At 36.2% G+C, this 23,777-nt stretch overlaps 1 protein-coding gene across 3 annotated transcripts in view; it reads left to right on the forward strand.

The window, feature by feature from the left end:
• The window catches only part of CNST (consortin, connexin sorting protein), a 116,394-nt gene that overhangs the window by 68,559 nt on the left and 24,058 nt on the right, over positions 1 to 23,777 (forward strand). For all 3 annotated transcript variants that reach the window (XM_067729544.1, XM_067729546.1, XM_067729545.1), the window contains 6 exons: positions 7,322 to 7,352; positions 9,371 to 9,457; positions 9,903 to 10,017; positions 12,782 to 12,803; positions 12,976 to 13,072; positions 20,438 to 21,330. In XM_067729544.1, coding sequence (XP_067585645.1) covers positions 7,322 to 7,352; positions 9,371 to 9,457; positions 9,903 to 10,017; positions 12,782 to 12,803; positions 12,976 to 13,072; positions 20,438 to 21,330 — 1,245 coding nt within the window. The remainder of the gene's footprint in view (positions 1 to 7,321; positions 7,353 to 9,370; positions 9,458 to 9,902; positions 10,018 to 12,781; positions 12,804 to 12,975; positions 13,073 to 20,437; positions 21,331 to 23,777) is intronic.

The raw sequence follows: 23,777 nt of genomic DNA on the forward strand, positions 1-23,777 counted from the left end.
ATGGGTGTGGAAAAAGCTTCACTTTTTATTTCACTCCTCCTGTTTCATTTAACTTTTGCAGTGAGCAGTGAATAATTTTTAAGAAGTAAAACAGCTTTTGTCCTAAGGCAGGAAAACATATATTCTTACAACTTTATGTTACCTCCTTGGTGGACTTGAAGAATGCCTTTGAGAAAATGTGTACTACTTTTTGACCTCTAATGTGTTACTGACATATATGGTATATGTTTACCATAGTTGAGAACTATAGTTGAGAACCACCAATATTAAGGCAGCTTTCTAATCTTTCAGCCTTCCTTGAATTTGTACAGTGGATTGAGTTTGTAAAGGGTATTTGCATTAACTGTTATTTCATTCTCCAAACAATCTAGAGAGGTAATTATTATCACCATCTTTACAAGTAGGGAGGCTGAGACTCCCTCACAAAGCAAGTTCCTTATAATTCTAGGGCTACAATTTGTTAGTTCCATTCAATGAATCTGTTTTGGGGACAACTTGGGAGAAATTTGAATATGGACTGTATATTAAATAATACTGTTGCATCAGTGTCAGGTTTCTTGAGATTGATAATGGAATTGAAGATCATGTAGGAGAGTATCTTTATTCTTGGGAGATACATGTGCAAGTAGTACTTAGGAGTGAAGTGATAGAATGCCTGCAGCTTAAGATATTTCAGTGGGAAAATACATGTAAGGGAGGGAAAGACAGAGAAAGCAAATTTGGCAAAATGTCAATAATTGACGAATCTAAATAAAAGGTATATGGCTGTTGATTTTACTGTTCTTTGAACTCTTCTGTAGAATTTCGATAAAAAGTTGGGGAAAAGGACATTTGGAGTAAATGGAAATAGCAAGTGTAGTCAAATCTTTTCAAGCAGTTTATGTCACTGGGCTATTACATTAAGGGTAGGAAGAATTCTCTTTTCTACAGGCAGGTGATCCTACAGCTGAAGCAGATCTAGTAGAAAATCACATTTTTAGGCAGGAAGACGATAACAGTCTTGATCAGATGAAGATTATTTTTCTTATGTCTCAAAGTAAAATTCTACCTTCATCCCCCAGAAACATGTCAGTTTGCTGGGTCCCGTATGTTATGCTTCTTATATATCTCAGCAATCTGTCCTCTCCTGGCAAAGGAGCTTAGAAAGTATAGTGAGTTTTTTTTTTTAATGCCACTTTTAAAAAATTTATTTAATTTAAAAAAATATATTTACTTAGGCTGCGCTGGGTCTTAGTTGTGGCATGCGGGATCTTCGTGGCGGCATGCATGCGGGATCTAGTTCCCCAACCAGGGATCGAACCGGGGCCCACTGCATTGGGAATGCAGAGCCCTACCCACTGGACCACCAGGGAAGTCCCTATAGTGATGGTTTTAAAGTATGAGCTTTGGCTGTACCACTAACAAGCAAAGTAGCTTTTAGTTTCTTTTCCTGTAAAGTTGTAGAGGACTCAGTGAAATAATGCAGTAAAAGTACTTAACATAGTACTTGGTACACTTAACATAAAAGCTAAATAAATATTAAGCATTATAACTATATTTCTCTGTCACTACTTCAAACATTGCTTGTTGGAAAGAGATGCTGAAGCCTGCAGTAAGCTGAGACATCAGGGCAACAGGAGTCAGCTGATGGCTGCCTTCCTCAGCCCAAGAATACAAAATATCCTGTCACCTCCCAAGGGAGACACAAATCAGGGAGAAGTGGAGTGAGTTTTTCTTCTTTTCATTATTTAGTAATTCCCACTTTCATACTGTGCCTTTCACTTGGATTGACAGTTGTTGACATTTTGCCAGATTTTCGTTTTCCTCCTACCCCCCAGCCCCTCTCCACGCACGTATTTTCCACTGACACATTTTAAAGTAATTTTCAGGCATTATATCACTTCACCCTTAAATATCAATACTTGTGCATAAATTCCCCAAGAACAATGATACTCTCCTACATAACCTACAATGCCATTATCAACCCCAAGAAATGAGACATTGGTTTAATATTATTTAACATACAGCCTGTATTTGTTTCCCTCAAGTTATTCCACAAATATTCTTTATAAATAGTTTTCCCCAGATCCAGGATCCAGTGAAGGAGCACACAGTGGGAAGATTCTTTAGTCTTTGGTAATCCAGAACAATTCCCTGCCTTTTGTTTTGTTTATTTGCTTGTTTGTTTATACTTTTATAACATTGACACTTCTGAAGACTCAAGAATTCTTGTAAAATGTCCCATAATTAGGATATGCCTGATTATTTCTTCATGATTTGATTCAGGTTAAAATATATTGGCCAAGAATTCTACCTAGGTAACATTCCATACTCAGTTCTCTTTTTTTTTTTTTTTTTGGTGATACGCGGGCCTCTCACTGTTGCGGCCTCTCCGGTTGCGGAGCACAGGCTCCGGACGCGCAGGCTCAGCGGCCATGGCTCACGGGCCTAGATGCTCTGCGGCATGTGGGATCCTCCCGGACCGGGGCATGAACCCGCGTCCCCTGCATCGGCAGGCGGACTCTCAACCACTGTGCCACCAGGGAAGCCCCTCAGTTCTCTTTTGAACTCACTCCAATATGGCCTTTGTGCCAACTACTCCATCAAAGTTGCGTTGTAAAGGCCAGGTGTGACCTCCATGTTGCGTGCCCATACGAATCTAGTGGTCAGTCCTCAGTTTTCATCTTACTGGAAGTATCAGAATCTCTGACAAGTTGACCACATACTCTATTTTACAGCATTTTCTTTTTTTGCCTTTTAGGACCCCTCACTTTTGGCTTTTATATCTTACCTCACTGGACATTCCTTCTCTGGCTCATTTGTTGAGTCCTCCAAGTTTTACTAATTCTTAAACATTGAAGTGCTTCAGGATTCAATTCTGAACTACAGACTTAAACATCCAGCTTCCTGAGGCATCTCATGGGCATTTCAAACTTAAGATGCCCAAAATCAAACTTTGATTTTTTTCTCCAAAATCTTTTGCTTTCCTAGTCTTCCCCCTTTTGTTAAATGGCAACTCCATCCCTCCAGTTGCTGAGACCAAATACTTTGAAGTCATCCTTCACTTTTCCCCACGTCCAAATCCAGTCAGCAAGTCCTGCCACTCTATTTCAAAATATATCCAGATTCTGACCTCTTCTTACCTCCTGCATTGACACCATCTCAGTGCAAGATATTATCAAATCTCACTTGGATTCTTGCAGTAAACTAATTGTAGAAACCTCCTTGCTTTACCTTTACTTCCATTTAGGTTTTTTTCTCTCTACACAGCAGTCATTGTGATTCAGATAAAATGTTAGGTCAGATCATGTTACTTCTCTGCTCAAAGCCATCCACTGACTTCTCTTCGCATTCAGAGTAAAAGCCAAAATCCTTACCATGGCCTACGAGATCCTACATGATTTGGCCCTGTTACCTCTTAGGCCTTAATTCCTAAAACTCTCCTTCTTGTTCACTCCTTTCCAGGTACACTGGCCTCCTAGCAGTTTGTCAGGTATACCAAGAATGTTCCTACATCAGGGTCTATGGTACTTCCTTTCCATCCTTTCTCAGGAAGCCGCTAGATGATGTACTCCATCAAAACAAGGGAGTAAACCAAGGAACAGGAAGATTGAGATATAGGAAACTGGGGATGCTACCAGGAGAGAGGTGAAGGGAATCTCTAGGTGAAAGGAGATTCTAAGATGACAGCTTTGTACCAAAAAGGAGAGAGTAACCACTTCTATTTGAGCAGATCAGAAGGGTCTGGGGAGGAACTTTTATATCATTTTCCTATTTCTGAATATTTGCGGTATCTGAATGTATTGAGGGAAGATTTAGACTCCTGGTGGACTATTTAGAGTTGTATAAGTGATAAGTGCATGGAAAACTTTTTTTTTTACAAAAAAGGGAATAAAAGAAACTCCAGGGAAAACAAAAAGTTTTCAGGAAAGGAAAAATAATGAGTTTACTACTTGGCTTAACTCATAATAAGGTAAACATTAAATGTTTATCTACCTGTTACTACAATATAATAACATGGGATAGGTGAATATGTGAGAGAAAGTGTGTGTCGTGTATGTTTGTAGGGTTTGGATGGGGAGGAGCAAAAGACCCAATCCTCATTTTCTAAAACTGAAAAAATCAAGAAATAGCAAATATAAGCATAATGTTTAGAGATACAGCAAAAAATATATTTTTAAACAGATAAGAGAAATCTAAGTATGTGCTTGCTCCTGAAGAAAGGAGAATAGGGCAAGAAGGGTAGGGCCTTTTTTAACACACCTCATAAAACTATTTGACTCTTTAAACCATATACATGTGTAATCTTGATAAAAATAAGAGCTAGGGCTTCGCTGGTGGCGCAGTGGTTGAGAGTCCGCCTGCCGATGCAGGGGACACGGGTTCGTGCCCGGGTCTGGGAAGATCCCACATGCCGCGGAGCAGCTGCGCCCGTGAGCCATGGCCGCTGGGCCTGCGCATCCGGAGCCTGTGCTCTGCAACGGGAGAGGCCACAGCAGTGAGAGGCCCGCGTACCACAAAAAAAAAAAAAAAAAAAAGAGCTAAAAGAAGAAATTTATAATTCAGGCATAAGGCTAGGATATCCAGTTGAAAGGAATGGTAGTACCACTAACAGAAATAAGGAAGTATGGATGGGAAGAGTTAATTAGGGGACAATTATATTATTATTATTTTTATTTTATTTTTTGCTGTACGCGGGCCTCTCACTGTTGTGGCCCCTCCCGTTGCAGAGCACAGGCTCCAGCCGTGCAGGCTCAGCGGCCATGGCTCACGGGCCTAGCCGCTCCGCGGCATGTGGGATCTTCCCAGACCGGGGCACGAACCCGTGTCCCCTGCATCGGCAGGTGGACTCTCAACCACTGCGCCACCAGGGAAGCCCAGACAATTTTATTATTTTTAACATGATATTATATGGATGAATATATGCTAAAGGCCATTTGATATAATGACTACGATTACTTTAGATATACACTTATACTTTTAGCTCTTGGAACTCTTGAAGATTCCATTTAAAAATTATTTTTTGGGGGTTTGAGTAATCTTCCTACACTGACTTAGTTAATGACTGCAGGTTAGCTTTAAATATGTAACTGAAGTCATAAACTTAGAAGTTTCTCATATAGAAGTAAGAAGAAAAAGATCAAGTGCTGTACTCTGTGCTCAGTGAGCTTATACTGAAACTCATCTCAGACTCAGGCAGGATATGTCTCCGCTGGGATCCTTGAAGCCACTCTGTAAGACTATGGCCGAAAAACTACACCTTCCTAATTCCCTTTCTTTTTGTTTCTGGTAGGTAAAAGAAGCCTGAAACCAGGAGAACCTTAAAATTATTACCATCCCAAAGTGATTTTCAACTTACTTCTTCACATAATTCTACTCTGCCTCTCTCACTTCTAGTCCAGAGTCAGACTCGAAAACCATTTTAAGCACTTACTGCTATGTGCTGGGCACTGTGCTAGATGCACGTTTCCTCACTTAGTCCTTACAGCAGCCCTGTCTCAGAGTTGTAGGTATTATTGTCCCTATTTTACAGATAAGGAAGCTGAGTTTGAGACTCAACATGTCCAGGGTCACACAGCTGGTAGTGGCAAAGCTTGGACTAGAACGCAGTCAGGTTATTCACTTTCAAACCTCACGTTTTTCTGTTATACCAGGCTACCTCCCAGATCTAGACATATGGGGCATCAAAGAAAATCACATTTTCTTTTGCCCTGCTAGACTTGCCAGGGGTAGGTTTTTATAGGGGATATGATCTGTATATTTATTTTTCAAGCTGCCCTTTCACCTTGGAAATGTCTTTTATTTTTGATACCTTGGATTTCATGACCCTGTCTTTTTTTTATATATATGTATATAAATTTATTTATTTTTGGCTGCGTTGGGTCTTCGTTGCTGCGCGTGGGGTCTATTCTTCGTTGCGGTGCACAGGCTTCTCATTGCAGTGGCTTCTCTTGTGGTGGAGCACAGGCTCTAGGCATGCAGGCTTAAGTAGCTGTGGCTTGCAGGCTCAGTAGTTGTGGCTCGCTGGCTCTAGAGCGCAGGCTCAGTAGTTGTGGTGCACGGGCTTAGTTGCTCCGTGGCATGTGGGATCTTCCCAGACCAGGGCTCAAACTTGTGTCCCCTGCATTGGCAGGCAGACTCTTAACCACTGTGCCACCAGGGAAGTCCCATGACCCTGTCTTTTTAGTTGCACTTAATGGTACTAGAACTGTCACGGAAATCTGAAAGCTAATTGATTAACAGTTTACAAAGAGGTGATTGAGTCCATCTATATTGTATGTTGCTCCTGGAAGAATGTTAGATATATAGAATAAATTTTAAGCTAGGCAAATATTTCCTTTAAAACTATCCTTTTTCCACTGTGGGTTTAGGGAAAGACCATTCCTTTTTATTGCTAGCTTATAGGTTTGACAAGTGCTTTATTGCTCTTTGCCTTGGCAGCTACCTGGAAAATGGAGATAGTGATCTATAAATGGAATACCTTTTTCACTAGAGACGTACTAAAAATCAGTGGAAACTGTTTGAAAGTGTAAAGTACTTAATGAAATATTTTAAATATGACAGTAAATTTATGAAAATATTTCTTAGTGAATACTTTCAGTTTTACTATTCTATTTATAAATGCTATATCTAAATGAAGATCTAAGTAAAAGATCCCAAAGTTTTTAGAATCAAAGAATTTTTAAATTTAGAGATGCCCTAGAATGAATCTGCTAAGTGATAAGCCTCAACTGAGTCCAGATCATGAGTCTCTGGACCCCACCCTCCCATCCATTGCCCTTTATACTGTGCAGCACTTTGTATATATTCCAAAGATCATTGCTCAACTATTAGCACTTGGTCTGTCCTTTTCTGAAATATCAAAAAAGAATGAAAAATCAGTGTCCCATGAGGTAGTTTGTGAAACAGAAATGAAATGAATAGGTTTTAAGATTTCATGTGACATGACATATTTCAACTTTTTAATTTACGATAAAGTCATCCTTTCACTCATAATATACTTTTATAAGCCTCAGTAGCATTTCCCTCATTGTTTAGAGTTCTTACTTGTAAACTCTAATGAATCAGTGATGTTTGCTTTGACTTGAAATAGAGTAGGAAGAATGAGATTGTATATGGACCAAAGAATGTCTATGTTTGCTTTTCTTGAGATAAGTGACTTCAGAAATGTGTCCTGTGCCTACAGTCTGATTTTTTCTGAACTGGCGAATGTAGTTAAATAAGAGTTTTCTTAGTTCAATATCAAAGACTTTGAGAATTTCAAGGTCTTGGTTTCTTCTAAATTTGTCTTTTCATCCAAATGTTAATTTAATTTCCTCTGTTTTTTATTTGTTTTTAACAGATAGCAGAGTCCTATTTCCAGGAGGAGGACTGTATCCTTTTCTTAATTACAAGAGGAAATTCACAGATTTCTTAGAGAACTGCCCATTTTTAAAAACTGAGATTTACGTACAATGAAATGTATAATCTGTTGTTTTCACTGGGTTTTAATTGTTGTATGCGCCAGTGTAACCATCTCAGAAAACAAGATGTAGGGAATTTGTCACTCCAGAAAATTCTCTAGAAGCACCCAAATTTGACCTCCCATGAACAAGCCCTAATTTTACCAAAATCTAAATATTTGTGTGTTGGGGGGAGGGGGAAAAGCATGTTGCAAAAAACAAACAAACAAAAAAAACAACCCATTGAATTTTTTTTCTTTTGAATTAAACAGAAGTACAAGTCAAGTAATATTCGTATGTTAGAGTCTGTCAAGCGTATTATACATAGTAAATCTCATAACTGTCTTATTGTAGCTATATATCAGTAAAGGGAAGATTGAGTTCTTCACTAGTAATAAACAGAATAAATGTTCTCAAAGGAGACTGCATGTTAACTTTTGTATAGGAAAGATTTATTCCCTTAGCTTTTAAATTTTCCTCATTTGAAATTGTTTTTGAAAGATGGCCCAATATATTCTCTAGAAAGAATGTATCCTAAGTATCTCTATTTCCCTATTTGTGTGATTTCTTTTTCCTCCTAACCTTATTGACTTTCACGACAGATTGAGAGATAAGCCATTATCATCCTGAACCCTATCCAGTAAACTACGAAATGAAACTTCAGACAGTGGCAGTTCATTTCTAAGTATGTAGGAAATCAAATTCTTATGGAAAGGAAGCTAGATCTACCCAAATAATGAGTATGATGTAGTGCAGTTCAGATCAGCATCAGCATCCCTGGGAGCTTCTTAGAAACGAAAATTCATGGGCCTTAGAATCAGAGCTTCTGGGGATCAGACCCATGAATCTCTATTTTAGCAAGATTTTCAAACACTTTTTATGTTCAGTAAAGTTTGAGAAACATTGGTATACTTTTAAGCCATGCACAGAGGAAAATGGAATTGTCTCTGCTTCTCCCTGGCCTATTTTATGATTCCTGGCATATCTTTAAGACTACAAATGAGAGAGAGAATTAAACCTCTGAGTGATCATGGGAAGGACAAAAAGCTAAAACAGTGAGTTTTTTCTCTTCCTTCTTTCTGGGTCAACATTTAGAACATGGCCCAAAGGAAGGTAGACAGTTGCACAATTTATTATGACCTCATGTGATGCTAAATGTGTGATACAGATGGAGAAGACAGCAGTTTATAAGAAAATCTACCAAAAAAGTAGAAGCACATAATTATGAAAATCACTGTGGCAAGTTAATTTTTTTTAAGTGTTCGGTGAGAAATAAGTAAAGGATCACAGGCAGTTGAAATCAGAAACAAACATTTGACTAGAGGGTAACATAGTTGCTTGACAGAAGGTAATTTAAGGAGAGAAAGAAAGGGAGGGGGAACACTTAGATACAGGATTCCACATGGGTCCTATTTCTAATTAAATTATATTTAATTGACTCTCCTAGAGATATTGTTAGCAAGCAGCCATTCCTTGAACGTTAAAACCTTCTTTTTATTTCTACTGTTTGCTGATAGAATAGAACCCAGGTAGCTACTGCATGATACGCTACATTAAAATTTACCTACTTCAGAACCAAGAAACCTTACTTAAGTTTTGTTTAAATTTAAAAGTATTGGGCTTCCCTGGTGGCGCAGTGGTTGAGAGTCCGCCTGCTGATGCAGGGGACGCGGGTTCGTGCCCCGGTCTGGGAAGATCCCACATGCCGCGGAGCGGCTGGGCCCGTGAGCCATGGCCGCTGAGCCTGCGCGTCCGGAGCCTGTGCTCTGCAACGGGAGAGGCCACAACAGTGAGAGGCCCGCTTACCGCAAAATTAAAAAAAAAAAAAAAAAAAAAAATTTAAAAGTATTTAGAGTCCTCTCATTTTTTGGTAAGCTTCAAATTTATCAACTGATATAGGACATTATTCTTTAGGCTGGATTTCTGTTTTCCTCAAATTTTCTATTCAGATGAGAAAGCAATGAAATTCATTCAGCTCGAACGACTGTATCATGAGCAATTGCTCGCAAATCTTTCTGCCATTCAAGAACAGTGGGGTGAGTACAGACTAACAGAATGTGGAATTATCAATAATCTAACAAGTTGCTCTCTAGAAAGTTAACATATTTGACCTAGTTTTAGGAAATAGACATTTCTAGTCAAGTTAATGTTGCAAAGAAAGTAGCATTTTTAGCACAAGTTTATGTCACTGTAAGAAAATTTTTCTCTTTGTATTTTGTTCTTCATATCAGTGCCAAAGAAAAGAACACTTGCAACTGTTTGCATTTCTTCTGATCACTTTGTATGCCCTATTGGCTAATTTAGTCTCTGGGATAATATTTACTTAGAATGAAAAGTAATCACTTAGCTATTTCTGTGTTAACTTTGGGGTTGAGAAGATACTTTTGCATGATGATCTTTATCAGTGGTGCCAGTTATCTATTTTTTCCCTCCTAAACATGTTTTATAACAGCCAGTGACTAACAAATATTTTAAATTTAGAAACAAAATGGAAAACTGTACAACCACATACAGTTACATCTTTGAGGAACTCAGAAAAAGGATTTAATGGTGAGGATTTTGAACGGCTTGCTAAATTTTGCACAACACATCAAGAGTAAGTACTTCAGTATTTGTTTACAATGAGTTTGAATAGAATATTGAAGAAGCACTGTAGCATTGAATATTTGAAATACAAGATTCATTTCTTTGTTTTGTTAATGCTTTCAACTGGAGAAATTAAAATTGATAAAATGATTAGGTTCCTTTCTCAGCTTTTATCTGTTTCTTACACTAAACTCAGCGAAAGGTCTACTTTACAAAATTCAAAGCACCTTCTAATTAGAAATTTTTAAATGTAACTTCTAATTTCGATTACTTTTTGGTTAAGAGATTAGGCGATTCAGATGGAAAAATTTGTGTTAGGATTTTTTATTATAATTGTTTTTCAATGTTTGTATGTTTGTCAGTGTTTCTATGTTTTTACTATACTATGTTATAGTAAAAACACATTTTTAAGAGTAGTCTAATACTGGAAAGCGAACGCACTATGGTATTTAACCAAAATACTGTAGAAGGAAAAGTCCATTTACCAGATAATTTAAAATTGTTTGATTTATATCAAAGAGTTGGATTTTTAAAACTGAATATAGTAATAATAAAGAACTTAAATATATTTTTTTAATTCATTATTTGAAGACTCAGAATTTTAAAGGTGAGGGGACATGATAGTGATTAAACAAGTGCAGATTTCTGGGATGTACAATTTTCTTGTGTTAGTCAATTTGAACCTTTGAAACAGTATTTGTATGGATTTTGCATTATAACCTAATTCTTAGTGAGTTAAATAGGTTAACTTTTGACTTTGTAGAGGTTTTAAACAACGGAATCTTTTAAAATAGATAAAGGAGATTGTTTTTTTTTCACATCTTTATTGGAGTATAATTGCTTTACAATGGTTAGTTTCTGCTTTATAACAAAGTAAATCAGTTATACATTTACGTATGTTCCCATATCTCTTCCCTCTTGCAGCTCCCTCCCTCCCACCCTCCCTATCCCACCCCTCCAGGCGGTCACAAAGCACCAAGCTGATCTCCCTGTGCTATGCGGCTGCTTCCCACTAGCTATCTACCTTACGTTTGGTAGTGTATATATGTTCATGCCTCTCTCTCGCTTTGTCACAGCTTACCCTTCCCCCTCTCCATATCCTCAAGTCCATTCTATAGTAGGTCTGTGTCTTTATTCCTGTCTTACCCCTAGGTTCTTCATGACATTTTTTTTTCTTAAATTCCATATATATGTGTTAGCATACAGTATTTGTCTTTCTCTTTCTGACTTGCTTCACTCTGTATGACAGACTCTAGGTCTATCCACCTCATTACAAATAGCTCAATTTCGTTTCTTTTTATGGCTGAGTAATATTCCATTGTATATATGTGCCACATCTTCTTTATCCATTCATCCTATGATGGACACTTAGGTTGTTTCCATCTCCGGGCTATTGTAAATAGAGCTGCAATGAACATTTTGGTACATGACTCTTTTTGAATTATGGTTTTCTCAGGGTGTATGCCCAGTAGTGGGATTGATGGGTCATATGGTAGTTCTATTTGTAGTTTTTTAAGGAACCTCCATACTGTGGAGATTGTTTTCTTACTTTCACAATTTCAGTATAGACACTTTTTCTGCCCTTCCCATGGAACTAATAATTTTTAATGTGTTACAAATGTTTTAATTATTTAAAAGCAATTTTTTTTAACCTAATATGAGCATGACTTTGTTTTTCTTTTTTTTTTTCTCTTTTTAAATATAAGGTAACTTGCCAACACACAATTTAAAAGCTAGTCACATTGCTTCAGATCACTAGAGAATTTCTGGCTAATGAACAGTGGATAGTATAGTAAACAAAACCTCAAATTTTTATGCTTTAAATTTGATAATTTCCCAAAATTATACTCCTAAAATTTTTAATATAAAAAATATTTTTGAGTTATACATACATTAAAGTACCCAGCTTGATGAATTTGTACATGTACAGATACATAGTGTAACTACCAGTCTGACCAAGATACAGGACAGTCCAGCCCCTCAGAAATCTGCCTAATTTCTGTACAAAGTCAGTACCCATCTCCCAAAGTAACTACTGTCTGAGTTCTATAACAGTGTGTTTGCCTGTTCTGTAATTTAATATAAATGTAATCACACAGAGTAGATTTTTGTATCTAGCTTCTTTTGCCCATGGTTATGTTGTTACATGTTATGGTAACTTGCTCTGCTTTACTGCTGTGTGTATTCATTATATGACTATGCAGCAATTTATTTATCCATTATATTGTTAATAGACATTTGGTTTTTTTCCAGTTTTTGAATTGTATGAATAAAATGGCTGTGAACATTTTTGTGTATGCTTTGTGGTGAATATATGCATTCTTTTATCTTGGGTATTTCCTAAAGTATGATATTTAAAGATTACTTTTGTTATCCTTTTCTGTGGATAATGCATATAAAATTATCTTCCACCATAATTTTAGACTATAATGACATAAACTAAAATTTTAATAGTATCTGTGAAATGCTCTTGAAATACATTATTAGCAAAAGGTTGACACTTTTCCCCCCGAATCTCAGTATTTATAGCTTCTATGGAGGTTTTCATTAGTTATTGGCCATCTAAGGAGATTAACACATGAGATAGCTGCACTTTGAACTATGTGAACCAGTGGTAATGTTTCAGCAGTGGAAATGTTCTGTGCTAATATTAGAATCCAGAGAAGCTCTATTTTTTTTTTTTTTTACAGCGCTTTCAGTGACATTTGTTTGGAAGCATATTGCTGCTGTAATTTATTTTTTTAATTCTTTTTTTTCTCTCTTTTTTTCTACAGTCCTCTTTTATCCAAACATAAGGTAAGAGATTTTCTTTGAAAATGTCTATAGGAAAAATGTGTCATGTTTGTTGTATGGACTGTTTTAGAAAATAATGAAACCTTTCTCAAATTATTTTCAGCTTTCTAATTTAATGTAATAGTTTCCTCCAAAGTTTTATTTTTCTTCTTCTTCTTTTTAAAAAACTTTTTAGATAGCAGCTGTACAGAAGTCCCTGGGAAGGAAATGCTTTATGCAGTTAATAGTATCTGAAGATCCAAAGGAAAGAGGAGCTACAGCCAAAGAGCCGGGTATGTTTTTAAATTACAGGGGGATATAGGAGATATGCCTGCCTCTTATAATAAGTATTCTACAAATGTTAATCTGAGTTGCTGTGAAGGAGTTTTTTTGCGTATACCTCTCCTGCACAAATAGCAAAGCAAGACTTTTTTACATTGTGTAATTCTATTTTTAGATATCTAGTAGTAGGAATGATAAAATCTGAATTCTTGTAAAAACATAAAATTATTTCATGTTTTCAGTAGGTGGTTATATGTGTCTAACAGAATATGACAAGATTGTACAAATAAGCTCTGAAATAGAATTGGTTTTAGTGTATTCAGACATCCCTTTCTGTTAAAAAAAATCAATTTTTGTACAAACTTTATCAGAAATTTTTTCTGTAACTCTAGATATTATCAAGATAAGCTCTGTATCCTTATAGTTTATCTATAGTAATTTATTCTTTTCCTTTTTTTGTTGACTAACATATGGTATACTTTAATTTGTACATATATATTTCTATAGCATTCATAGTATATTTTATAGCACTGTGTCTTATGTCAAAGGTTAAAGATTTCTAGAAATTTTTTTTCTTACAGTAGTAATGTATGTTCATTATAAAAACTTTAGAAAATAAAGATAAATAAATATGTTTTAGGGCATTTATTTCTCCTTGTTTATGATTTTAGTACTAATTTATATTCCTGGGCTTTATGTTCCTGGGCCTGAGAGCCCTGATAGTAAACAGGCAGCATCAGGTCTTTTGACTTGAGGTGCCTGAAGAGGTAAGATGATGACGATGACGCCTGCAATTTCACTTGCTTTTTTCTCTTTATGTTTTTTTCCCCCTAAATCTTATTTTATCCCCTCTTCTCTTATGAGGCAAATTTGGGTTGCCTTAGGTCAATCCTACTATACTCTGTTCTTCCTGTCTCTTTTTCCCAGTCATTTTTATTTTGGAAATCAGAATACAATGAGCTTCATAAAAATCTTAGGGGAAAAAGTCACAAAATAGTCACCTAGTTTGGGTGTGAATGTGTCTCTTTGCTGTGCACATTGGGAAGAAGGCTGTTATTACATGCTGAGTGTTTGAGTCTGACACTGCCTAGCACTAGCTTGGCACTACTTCTAGCTTGGCCTTTACTGCGAGATAGGAACTGAGACACCACTATCTCAGACAGGAAACTGAGATACCACGTTTAAGCCACTTGCTTGGTGCTTTGATTCACAACTAGAACCTGGGTCTTCTGGTTTCTAATTAAATTGCAGCATACTTCTGCTAAGTAAGTTGTGTGGATTTTCAAAGACTTACACAATGCAGACATTTCATTAATAGCCATTTTATGGGGAGGGTGGGGACTAAATTCTGGAGAAAGAAATCTTGCCAAGTCTGATAAAATAATATCTTTTAAGGAAAAATGTCAAATGTCTCATAATGAGCCTACTCAGATTGGTTATTCTATGAATAAATACATAGAAATGTAAGAAAGAATATGAGAGAAAGAAATATGAAAATATTACTTTAAATGATTTGTATTTAATATATTGTCCTTGTTTTACCCCATATTCCTTATTTCTAATGTCTTACATGTTCTACAGTGTAGACTTTCCCTTTTCTTTCTCTCTACATATCTTGGTCTTAAGCTCCTTATATAATAAGTAACTTGCTTTTTTGTGTGTGTGGTGGTTAAAGACATTGTTTCTGGCACCAAACTTGTCTGGTTTGAATCCTCTCTCCACCACTTGAAGTTGTGTGACCCTAAGAGTCTTCCCTGGTGGTCCAGTGGTTAAGACTTCACACTCCCAGTGCAGGGCACATGGGTTCCATGCCTGGTTGGGGAACTAAGATCCTGCATGCTACACGGTGCAGCCAAAAAAAAAAAAAAGTTGTGTGACCATAAGCAAGTTGCCTAATTTCTCTGTCCCTCCCTTTCCTCAGCTCCAAAAGGTGGACATTAATAGTTCTTACCTCATAGGATTCTTATGAGGATTAAATTAGTAATTTCATTAAAGTTTAGAACAGTACCTGGCATAAGGTAAGAAAAATATGTGCTCACTGCTCTCATTACTCTTCCTCCACCACTTCCTCCTCATGTTATCACTACCCCCTACTTCTAGTATTCCATTAATGTTCTCTATGTGTTATTCATTGCTACTTTTCTAATTAATCTATCATTATTAAAGTCTTCAAGTAAGTTATGTAGTATTTTATATTTTCAAAATACTTTTATGTATATTATCTCATCTTTTCCTCCTAACAACCAATTTAAGGTAGGCTAAATCATTTTAAGAAACCCAAGGAAGGTAAGTGACTTATTCCGGAACAGAACTAATTAGAACACAAAGCTAAACCCTATTTTTCTGACCCTGAAGCCCATGTGTTTTTATTAATTTATATTTTAATTCATTTTATTAAGTAATATTTTATATGTAAAAATAATATGAAACGTACATACATTTTAACAATTGATAGAAAAATGAAGACCTGTGAACCTTGTACCTAACAAGGGACTAAATTGTCAGTTCTGTTACAGCTACCTTTGTGTTCCTCTCTATCCCATCACCTGCTTCACTCCATTCCTGAGGTAACCATTATCCTGAGTTCTCTATTTATCATTCCCTTCCCATTTTTAAATCAACTTTATTGAAGTACAATTTCCATACAATAAAATGTACCCATTTGAAGTGTATAATTTGGTGAGATTTGACAACTGTATACACTCATGTAACTACTACCCCAGTCAAGATATGGAACACATTCATCACTCCAGAATCTTTCTCCCAGCCCTCTTACACTCAGTCCCTCCCACCTCCAGTCCCAGGCGACCCAGTGCTTTCTCTTATTATCAGTGGGTTTTCCCTGTTTTAGAATGTAATATAAGTAGAATTGCTCAGCATCCTTTTTTTTTTGAGAGCCTCCCATATTGTTGTATGTATCATTAATTCATTTCCTTTCATTGCTGAGTAGTATTCCACATTTTTGACCGTACCACAATTTATTTATCCATACACCTGTTGATAGATATTTGGGTTGTTTCCAAGTTGGAGATATCATGAATAAAACGGTAGGAAGGTTTTTTTGTAGATACATGTTTTTATTTCTCTTGGGTAAAGAACTTAGGGTGGAGTCATTGGGTCATAGGGAAGGTACATGTTTAGCTTTCTAAAAAACTGTCAAATAGTTCTCCAACGCTGTTGTCCTATTTTATACCCCACCAGCAATATATGAGAATTCCAGGTGTTCCACGTCCTTGCTGACATTTAATGTTGTCAGTCTTTTTTTTCTTAAGTCATTTTAGTGGATATGAATGTCATTGTGGTTTTACCTTGCTTTTCCCTGATGACTGAGTATGTACATTTTTAGTTTTGAATTAGCCTCTGTAGAAGTTGTACTAATTTATACTATTACCAACAGTTCAGACTTAATTTAGGCACATTTCTTTCCAGCTGCTAAAATAGATATTAACATTGAAAATTTCTTTTTCAAGCCTGATATCACTCAGATGTTCTTACCTGATGATAATTAATGAGATACTCAGAAAATATAAGAAATGTGTTAATTCATGAATGCTTTAGTCTCACATCATGTATTGTATAGGGGATTTTTCCCTAAAGAGAATTCATGGGGGAATGGGAAATGAGAGAGTAACGCAAAGGTATGTGCATTTGTAGAGCATGTGTTAGAACTTAGGTTTAAGTCTAACTTCTCATTTTAGAACTACCTCTTTAATTTGGTATTATTAAGTATCTGTCATACACTCAGCTTTTATTCCATTTTTATGTCATCAGAGTAGAATTTTTTTTTTAGTACATCTTAAGTCAATGCAGTAGGGTTTAGTAAACTTACCTCACTAGATCTTTGGGTTCAGGAGAACCAATTAACAGAAATTCATGTTAATATTAACAGAAACATTAACAATAAGTTTTATACTATGATACATACTCGTAGAAAATTCAGAAAATATTTTTGGTTAAACATAGTGGATCAAACATTTACTTCCACTTTCTTTTTGGAACACTATTAAAATATCTGAAGGGGATCCTTAAAGGCAGAAAGCCAGAAGGATAGAACTGGCAAGGACCCAGCAGCAGATATGACATCCAGAAAATTTTGGAAGCTGGAAAGCAGATAGATGGGTGACACCTGGCTTAACATACCAGAGAAAGCCAGAAACTAAGTGTCTACAGGGAAAAGGTTGATTTCTGCTTGGGAAGGTTTGGGAATTGGAAGCACAGAGGGTACCTCTAAATTTAAGGGTTTAAAGTTGGGCTAAAAGACTGTACAAGAAGCATTTAGACCTTTATATTCCCCTTCTACCGAATCGGAGGCCTGTTGGAAGCTAGACACAATACAGCAGTGCCTTCAAAATTGCGAGAGAGAATGATTTCTAACCTAGAAAACTTTACCCAACCAAAGTTTTAGTCAGGGGTGAAGAAGTAAAGACTTTCAGATGTGAATAACCTTAGAAAGTTTACCTTCCATGTACCTGTTCTTAGGAAATTTTCTACTAAGAGAGGATAAACAAAGAGGAAGACCTGGGATTCAGAGAAAACAAGGTTTCCAAAATAGAGCCAAAATGAATTCCTAGGATCACTGGGAAAGGAAATTCCAGGATGATAACTGTGTAGCAGCCCTGGAGAGGAGTTCCAGGTCAGGGACTCAAGAAGGATATGTTTTAAAACTGATGGATTACCTCTTGGTACATATGCCGTAGCTGTACATCTGTCCGAGTTTGAAGACACATAGGTAAAGTTTTTTTTTTTTAATGAAGTAATGAGGCAGTTATCAACACCAAGGAAAACAAAGCATAAAGGAGAAAGGAAGACGTATCAGAGTACATAGTGTGGGTCAGTTGTGAATAATACTTACAAAGCCATAGTAACATAAGCATTTGAATATTGATTTGCCCTAGAATTGTGTTGAATTGTAATGGGAGCTAGAGGAGGAGAAAGAAAACATCATTGTTGGGGAAAGGAACCATGAGAGCTAACTCTCTTCCATAGTAGGAAGTCAGTAGGTGTTCTCTAAAACTGAAAAGTCAATAAATAACAATGTAAGTCTTATCTAGAAATGGAGAGTAAATATGAGAGGAAACAGCTAAAAGAATTGAAAATTGGCTGCCTCTAGAGAGCAGGAATCAGACAGATGGGAGGGTAAGGCAGCAGACTGTTTTTCATTACCTGTAAGGACAGGTTTTAAGTTTTTCCCCAAAAGCATGATTTGATACAACAAATTATAAAATAGCATATATTATGTGTGATTTGGAGACTGAATATGTATTAAAAATATCACTTAGATTTTATATGGCGTCAAACAAACTATAGCTACTCTCCTGATCTAGTCTGAAACTCTTGCCCTTTGCATCTTAAATTACTACTTCTTTTCATATTTTATATTGTTTCTAATAGTGGAATGAAGCAACTGTTTTCAGGCCAGTATTTATAAGTAATACATTGTACCTATGCGTAGTCTTTATTACACACCACTTAAGTGGTATCTTGCTTCATTAGAAACGGTACTTAAAGTGACTGTATTTTGTCTAAGTAACTATAGTCAGCCACGTCACTTTCTACTCATGTAATGGCATCTCAGGCTGATTCTCTAACTTTTCAGTCACTTATAGCTATTAAATAGTCTCATTTTGATTCTTTATGACTTAGTCCTTTTCAATTCCAAACTTTGCCATAACACTTAAATCTCATTATTCAAAGCTCTTCTCTGTCCACCAGCTCTGCAGGGGCTGGGAGCATGGTCTGCTCTCTGGTGAAGCTAGCTAGATTAGTGCATAGGACAGAATCCAGGCTATGGGGACGTGTGGTGGCTCCGGCAGGACCAACTGAGGAGGCGCTTACTTCCAAATTGCTCTCCTAGACATCTGTGGTCCTTTAGGTAACTGGCCCTCAGCTAGAGACAGCACACCCCGTTCCTCTGATGTGGGGCCCTCTCCGCCCTGTGTGTATGCTATTTACTCTCTGAATTCCATGGATGTGTTTTGAGGGCCGCCTTCTGAACCTTTGGGTACTGGGAACTTGTGGAGGAGAGCTTGGCCCCCTTTCCATCTTGCAGGGGCCCTCCTTGCTCTGACATCCCGCATCTTAACAGAGAGGCAGACCAGCAAGCTCAATGGTGAAGCAGACAACCTAATGGGAATTAAAATGTCCATGTGTTTTTTTTTTTTTTGCAGTCTTCCAAACTTTGAGTGATTCCTTGGGGTGAGACAAGACAAAGAATGCTGTACTCTCCCCAAAAGAGACCTATTTTTCCTTGTCCTCTCCTCATCTGATGTTCAAGTTAAGGCATTGGGGGAGGTAATACGAACTCTAATAAGCTCAGCAGTGCAGAGTTGAGGTGGCCAGACTCCATCCCTGATTCTCTGAAACCAGAAGATGGCATTTAAGTTCTGTCTTTTCTTTGGTATGGTACGTGCTGCCATTGCCAATTGGTAATTATTAAAGTACCAGTAAATGAAAAACCAGGTAGAATATAATCATCACTATATTTCACTCTTGATTTTAACCTTTGGCCCATGATTTGTATAAATTAAACAATATATGACAAAAGAAAAAGTTAAAACTCCTGTGGTAGTTAGGAATGCTTAATCGACCAAAAACTCAATCATGAGCAAGCTTCTCTCTTATCTACTAGTTTATGCATTCAGTATATATTTTGTGAAAGTTTTTAATGCTTTAGTTTTAAAGTGGAAGAAAAGTATTTTAAATTGTTTTATTTAAAATAGAAATGGAAAGAAATATTAAAATTCCAAACCCATTTCTGCATGGTACCAAGACTTACGCTTTATACCACTACCTTTGACTGCCTCCCTTTAAGAAGTTAAAGTAATTTTCCAACACATTAATTAAGGATGTTATTATTAAAGATATTATGCTTAAATAAATTTGAACAGAACAGACTTACGTTCCTTAGTTTAGTCTTAATAGATCAGAACCAGTATTGTTTTTCTTACACTTTAAATTATGTATTACATGGTTCATCATGTAAAAATATTTATTTAATATACCATGTCTTAAATACACTGAAAATAATTTTTCTACACTTTAAAATATTCGTTTAAATATACACAGCCAATAAAGCTCAGAAGAATATCTTCTAAACCTTTGAAAAAAATGACTTTTTCAATTATAATGAAGACTAAATTATATATTCATATTTTAACATGTTTTTGAATAATCTGTTAATTTTCATATCTAAAGGATTACTTACTAAATGTTTAGGATGTTTCCTCTACCTAAAGACACTATTATCCATCAGGTAGAATTTCCATTTCAGAGGTTTAGAATATCGTTGTGTCCCACATTTTATTCATGTCCTTTCTCTTCCCTCCTGTACAAAGTTGTTTTGAATCTTAAAACAGCTTGCTTTCCTTCATTTTCAGAGAGTGAAACTTGTCTTGGCATGGAATCAGGAAAAGAAAGCCAACATAAAAGAGAGACCTGCGAGAGCAGTCCCTGCTGTAATCAGATGGACAGGCAGGCAGATCCCCTGAGCCTTCCGGTAACTGCAGGGAAGGGCCACACGGAGGAGCCGCTCTGCAGCGCTGAAGCCACACTGGAGCTCCACGCCCTGCCCTTGGAGTCGGCAGGGAGCAGGTCTGGGCTACTCTCTTCAGGGCATGCTTGTGAGGATGACAGCCGCTTGCAGCTGACTCAGTCAGAGGCCAGCCAAGATGTGGCTGAAATAGAGGGCATTGCTAAAGACCCTAAGGTTTCCAGCGAGTCAGTGATAGAGCCATTGATTTTACCAGGCTCTGACCATATACCTCCTGCATTGATTTCTGAGGGTAAATACTCACAGACGCAAAGAAAGGAACTCCAGTTGCTACTTGAGGATGCTTCTGAGGCGTTGCCCACAGACCAACTTGAGAACAATGAATTAAATGAGCTGCAGCAACCTGATCTTACAGACAGTGATGGAAAATCACCACAGGGGCAGACTGACTCAGAGGGCTCTGAGAGTGTACTTTGTGAAAATAATCAAGTATCTGATTTAAGTACAGTGCTTCCAGAAGTGTATATGGCCCCAGAGGAACAGGGAGATAAACACGAACAAGTCAGTAAGGAAACAGAAGACTATTTGAACAGCCTTTTAGAAGAATGCTTAAAAGATACTGAAGATTCCCTTTCATATGAAGATAACCAGGAGGAAGACGCTGATCTCCTTCAAGATCTTTCTCCTGAAGAAGAATCCTATAGTCTACAGGAGAACCTGCCTTCTGATGAAAGCTGTCTTTCTCTCGATGATCTTGCAAAAAGGATAGAGATTGCAGAGGTAAATTTGAGATTTAATATAAATATGATTTAATATAAAATACGATTAAAATGATGAAATTTGAAAGCACATATATGCTAAATATTGCCTTGTTTTTGTAAATTTTCCCTGGCCTCAAACATGAGGGGGAAATTTAGTTAACATAAATTTTTAATCATTATGTATAATCATGATGTTTATACCTCAAAAATTATATCGTATGCCTCTAGTATAGTAAGCATTATGTACCTCATTTTTCATATTCTTATGATTTTTATTTGGCAGTCCTGGGAATTATTAACAAAATAAGATTAGTTACATTCTTGTAAGGAAATCTTATTTTTCTTCTCATACATCTAGAAGATAAAATATATACTCACTGTTTCTTCTTATTATTAATGTATTTTAAAATTCTTTAAAACAGTATAATAGAATGAAGGAAACATTTTAAAATACAGTAAGAGTAGGAGATACTGAATGGATTTATAAGCTCTAGGTTTGAACAAACTTAATACTTACTGCTTGACTAAGTCAAATATTACAAATAATTCAAAGTTTTAAAGTTTCTCTAAACAGTAATTAAGCTAGTCAAAATCCAAAAAAGGGGGCAGGAGAGAATATCAAGATGACCATCCTCCTTTGTTTGATAATACAATTTTTTAAAGTTCAGGGGGGAAAAATAAAGCCATACCAAAACTATAGCGCCTCAGGAAGGCAGCCTGACCTAGTGGAAGGAGCAGAGTCTGGAGAGCCTTAGTTCAAATACTGACTCCACCAGTTATCAGCCTTATGGAGTTACTATCTAACTCTCTAATTCTGTTTACTTCTCTGAGAATTAGGTTGCTAATTACTTTTCTTCTTCTTCATCTTATATTTTTTTCCAAATAAGCTTTTAATTTAATTTATGTCCATTGTTTTCTAATTCTGCATTATCACTGGAAAAAAAAACCCATCAAGTAGAAAATGGAAATGTAACAAAGACAAAATAGACAACAGAATACATATGAAAATGGAACCCTGTGGAAGCTTTCTAAGATGATTACTGTTATGACTAGCTTCCTTTATTGCTATTTATAGTCAATTCTCCATCAACTATGATTTTTATTCTGAATTTTTTTCTTGACAAAATTAGATAAAATAGTCATTCTTTTGTTTATTTTAACTAGATCTTTTTATTGCCATTTATAGTCAATCCTCCATAAACTGACTTTTCTTCTTAATTTTTTCTTAAAATTATTTAGTAGTGCTTAATGAGTACAGAGTTTCTGTTTGGGGTGATGAAACTTTTAGAAGTAGTTTTGGTTGTGGTTATACAACATTATGAATGTAATTAATGCCACTGAATAGTACACCTAAAAATGGTTTAAATGAGAGTTTTCTGTTTTATATATATATACATATTTTTAAACCATAATTTTTAAGAATAGTAAAAAAAAAAATTTTTAATACAGCTAATAGTATAACACTGGACCTTCTCTTTTTTATTTTCATCAGACCTCTGGTACAGGGAATTATCAAGGCAGAAGTCACAACCATATTCAAATCTAGCTGTAATACCAAAAAGTTACCATTATCTGACTGCTTATTTTCAAGTTGAATCAAGCTGACCTTATGTATGGTCTAATTTTACTTTTTTAAGTATAAACTGTGAAGAAGAACCAGAGTACTCCTGTTGAGTCTCCCTGCCTTAAAGGACATTTGTGGTGTAGAATTACTGTTAAATTAACATTGTACTACAACTAAATGGAATAGTCCTTCCTCAAACTCGTAATGTCGGTTTTTCCTGTAGATAACACCTAGCTAGAGGTCGAAATTATATGTATGAACATTTTAAAGTTGTCTTTCCTGTGAAGTTACTTTTTATACATGATGGTCCCCTTTCCTAAAAATCTATTGGTCTGTTAAGTTATACTGTTTTAAAAACCCCCAAAGCTACATATGACTAACAAAACTAGTTTACTTTCCTATGATAATGCTAAACAGATTGTTTCTGAATACTTCCTTCTCCGTTCTGAAAAATATACCTTTAATAGAATCTGCCTGTGTCAGGAAAAGTTTTTAAAATTTCAAAACTGGAAATCACTATGCTTACTACTTCCTTAGTACCCTAAGAATGAAGTTTTGAGCTAAGTAAAATGTCCAGGTAACAGTGGGTTTGCTTATAAGTACAAACTTCTTTTTAATCCAAACACTGTTTATTTCGTGCTTTCAATGTAATTGTATTAGGGGTATCTTCATGTGTCAGGTGCTGAGGATAAGTGAGGAGTCAGATGAAGTTCTTGGCATTTGGGGACTCTCTGCTGCCACATTTGTGCATACTTTTGTGAATATAGGATATAGAACATAATTTCTTAATAACTAAATAATGTTCACGAATAATATTTTTCCTGCCCTCAGGAACCACTGAGGCTTGTGAGCCTGCTTTTCTCCACATCACTGTGCTATCCTGTGAGTCCTTCTCTCCCAAA

Source organism: Pseudorca crassidens, chromosome 2 (genome assembly GCF_039906515.1).
Source record: "Pseudorca crassidens isolate mPseCra1 chromosome 2, mPseCra1.hap1, whole genome shotgun sequence".
NCBI lineage: Eukaryota > Metazoa > Chordata > Mammalia > Artiodactyla > Delphinidae > Pseudorca > Pseudorca crassidens.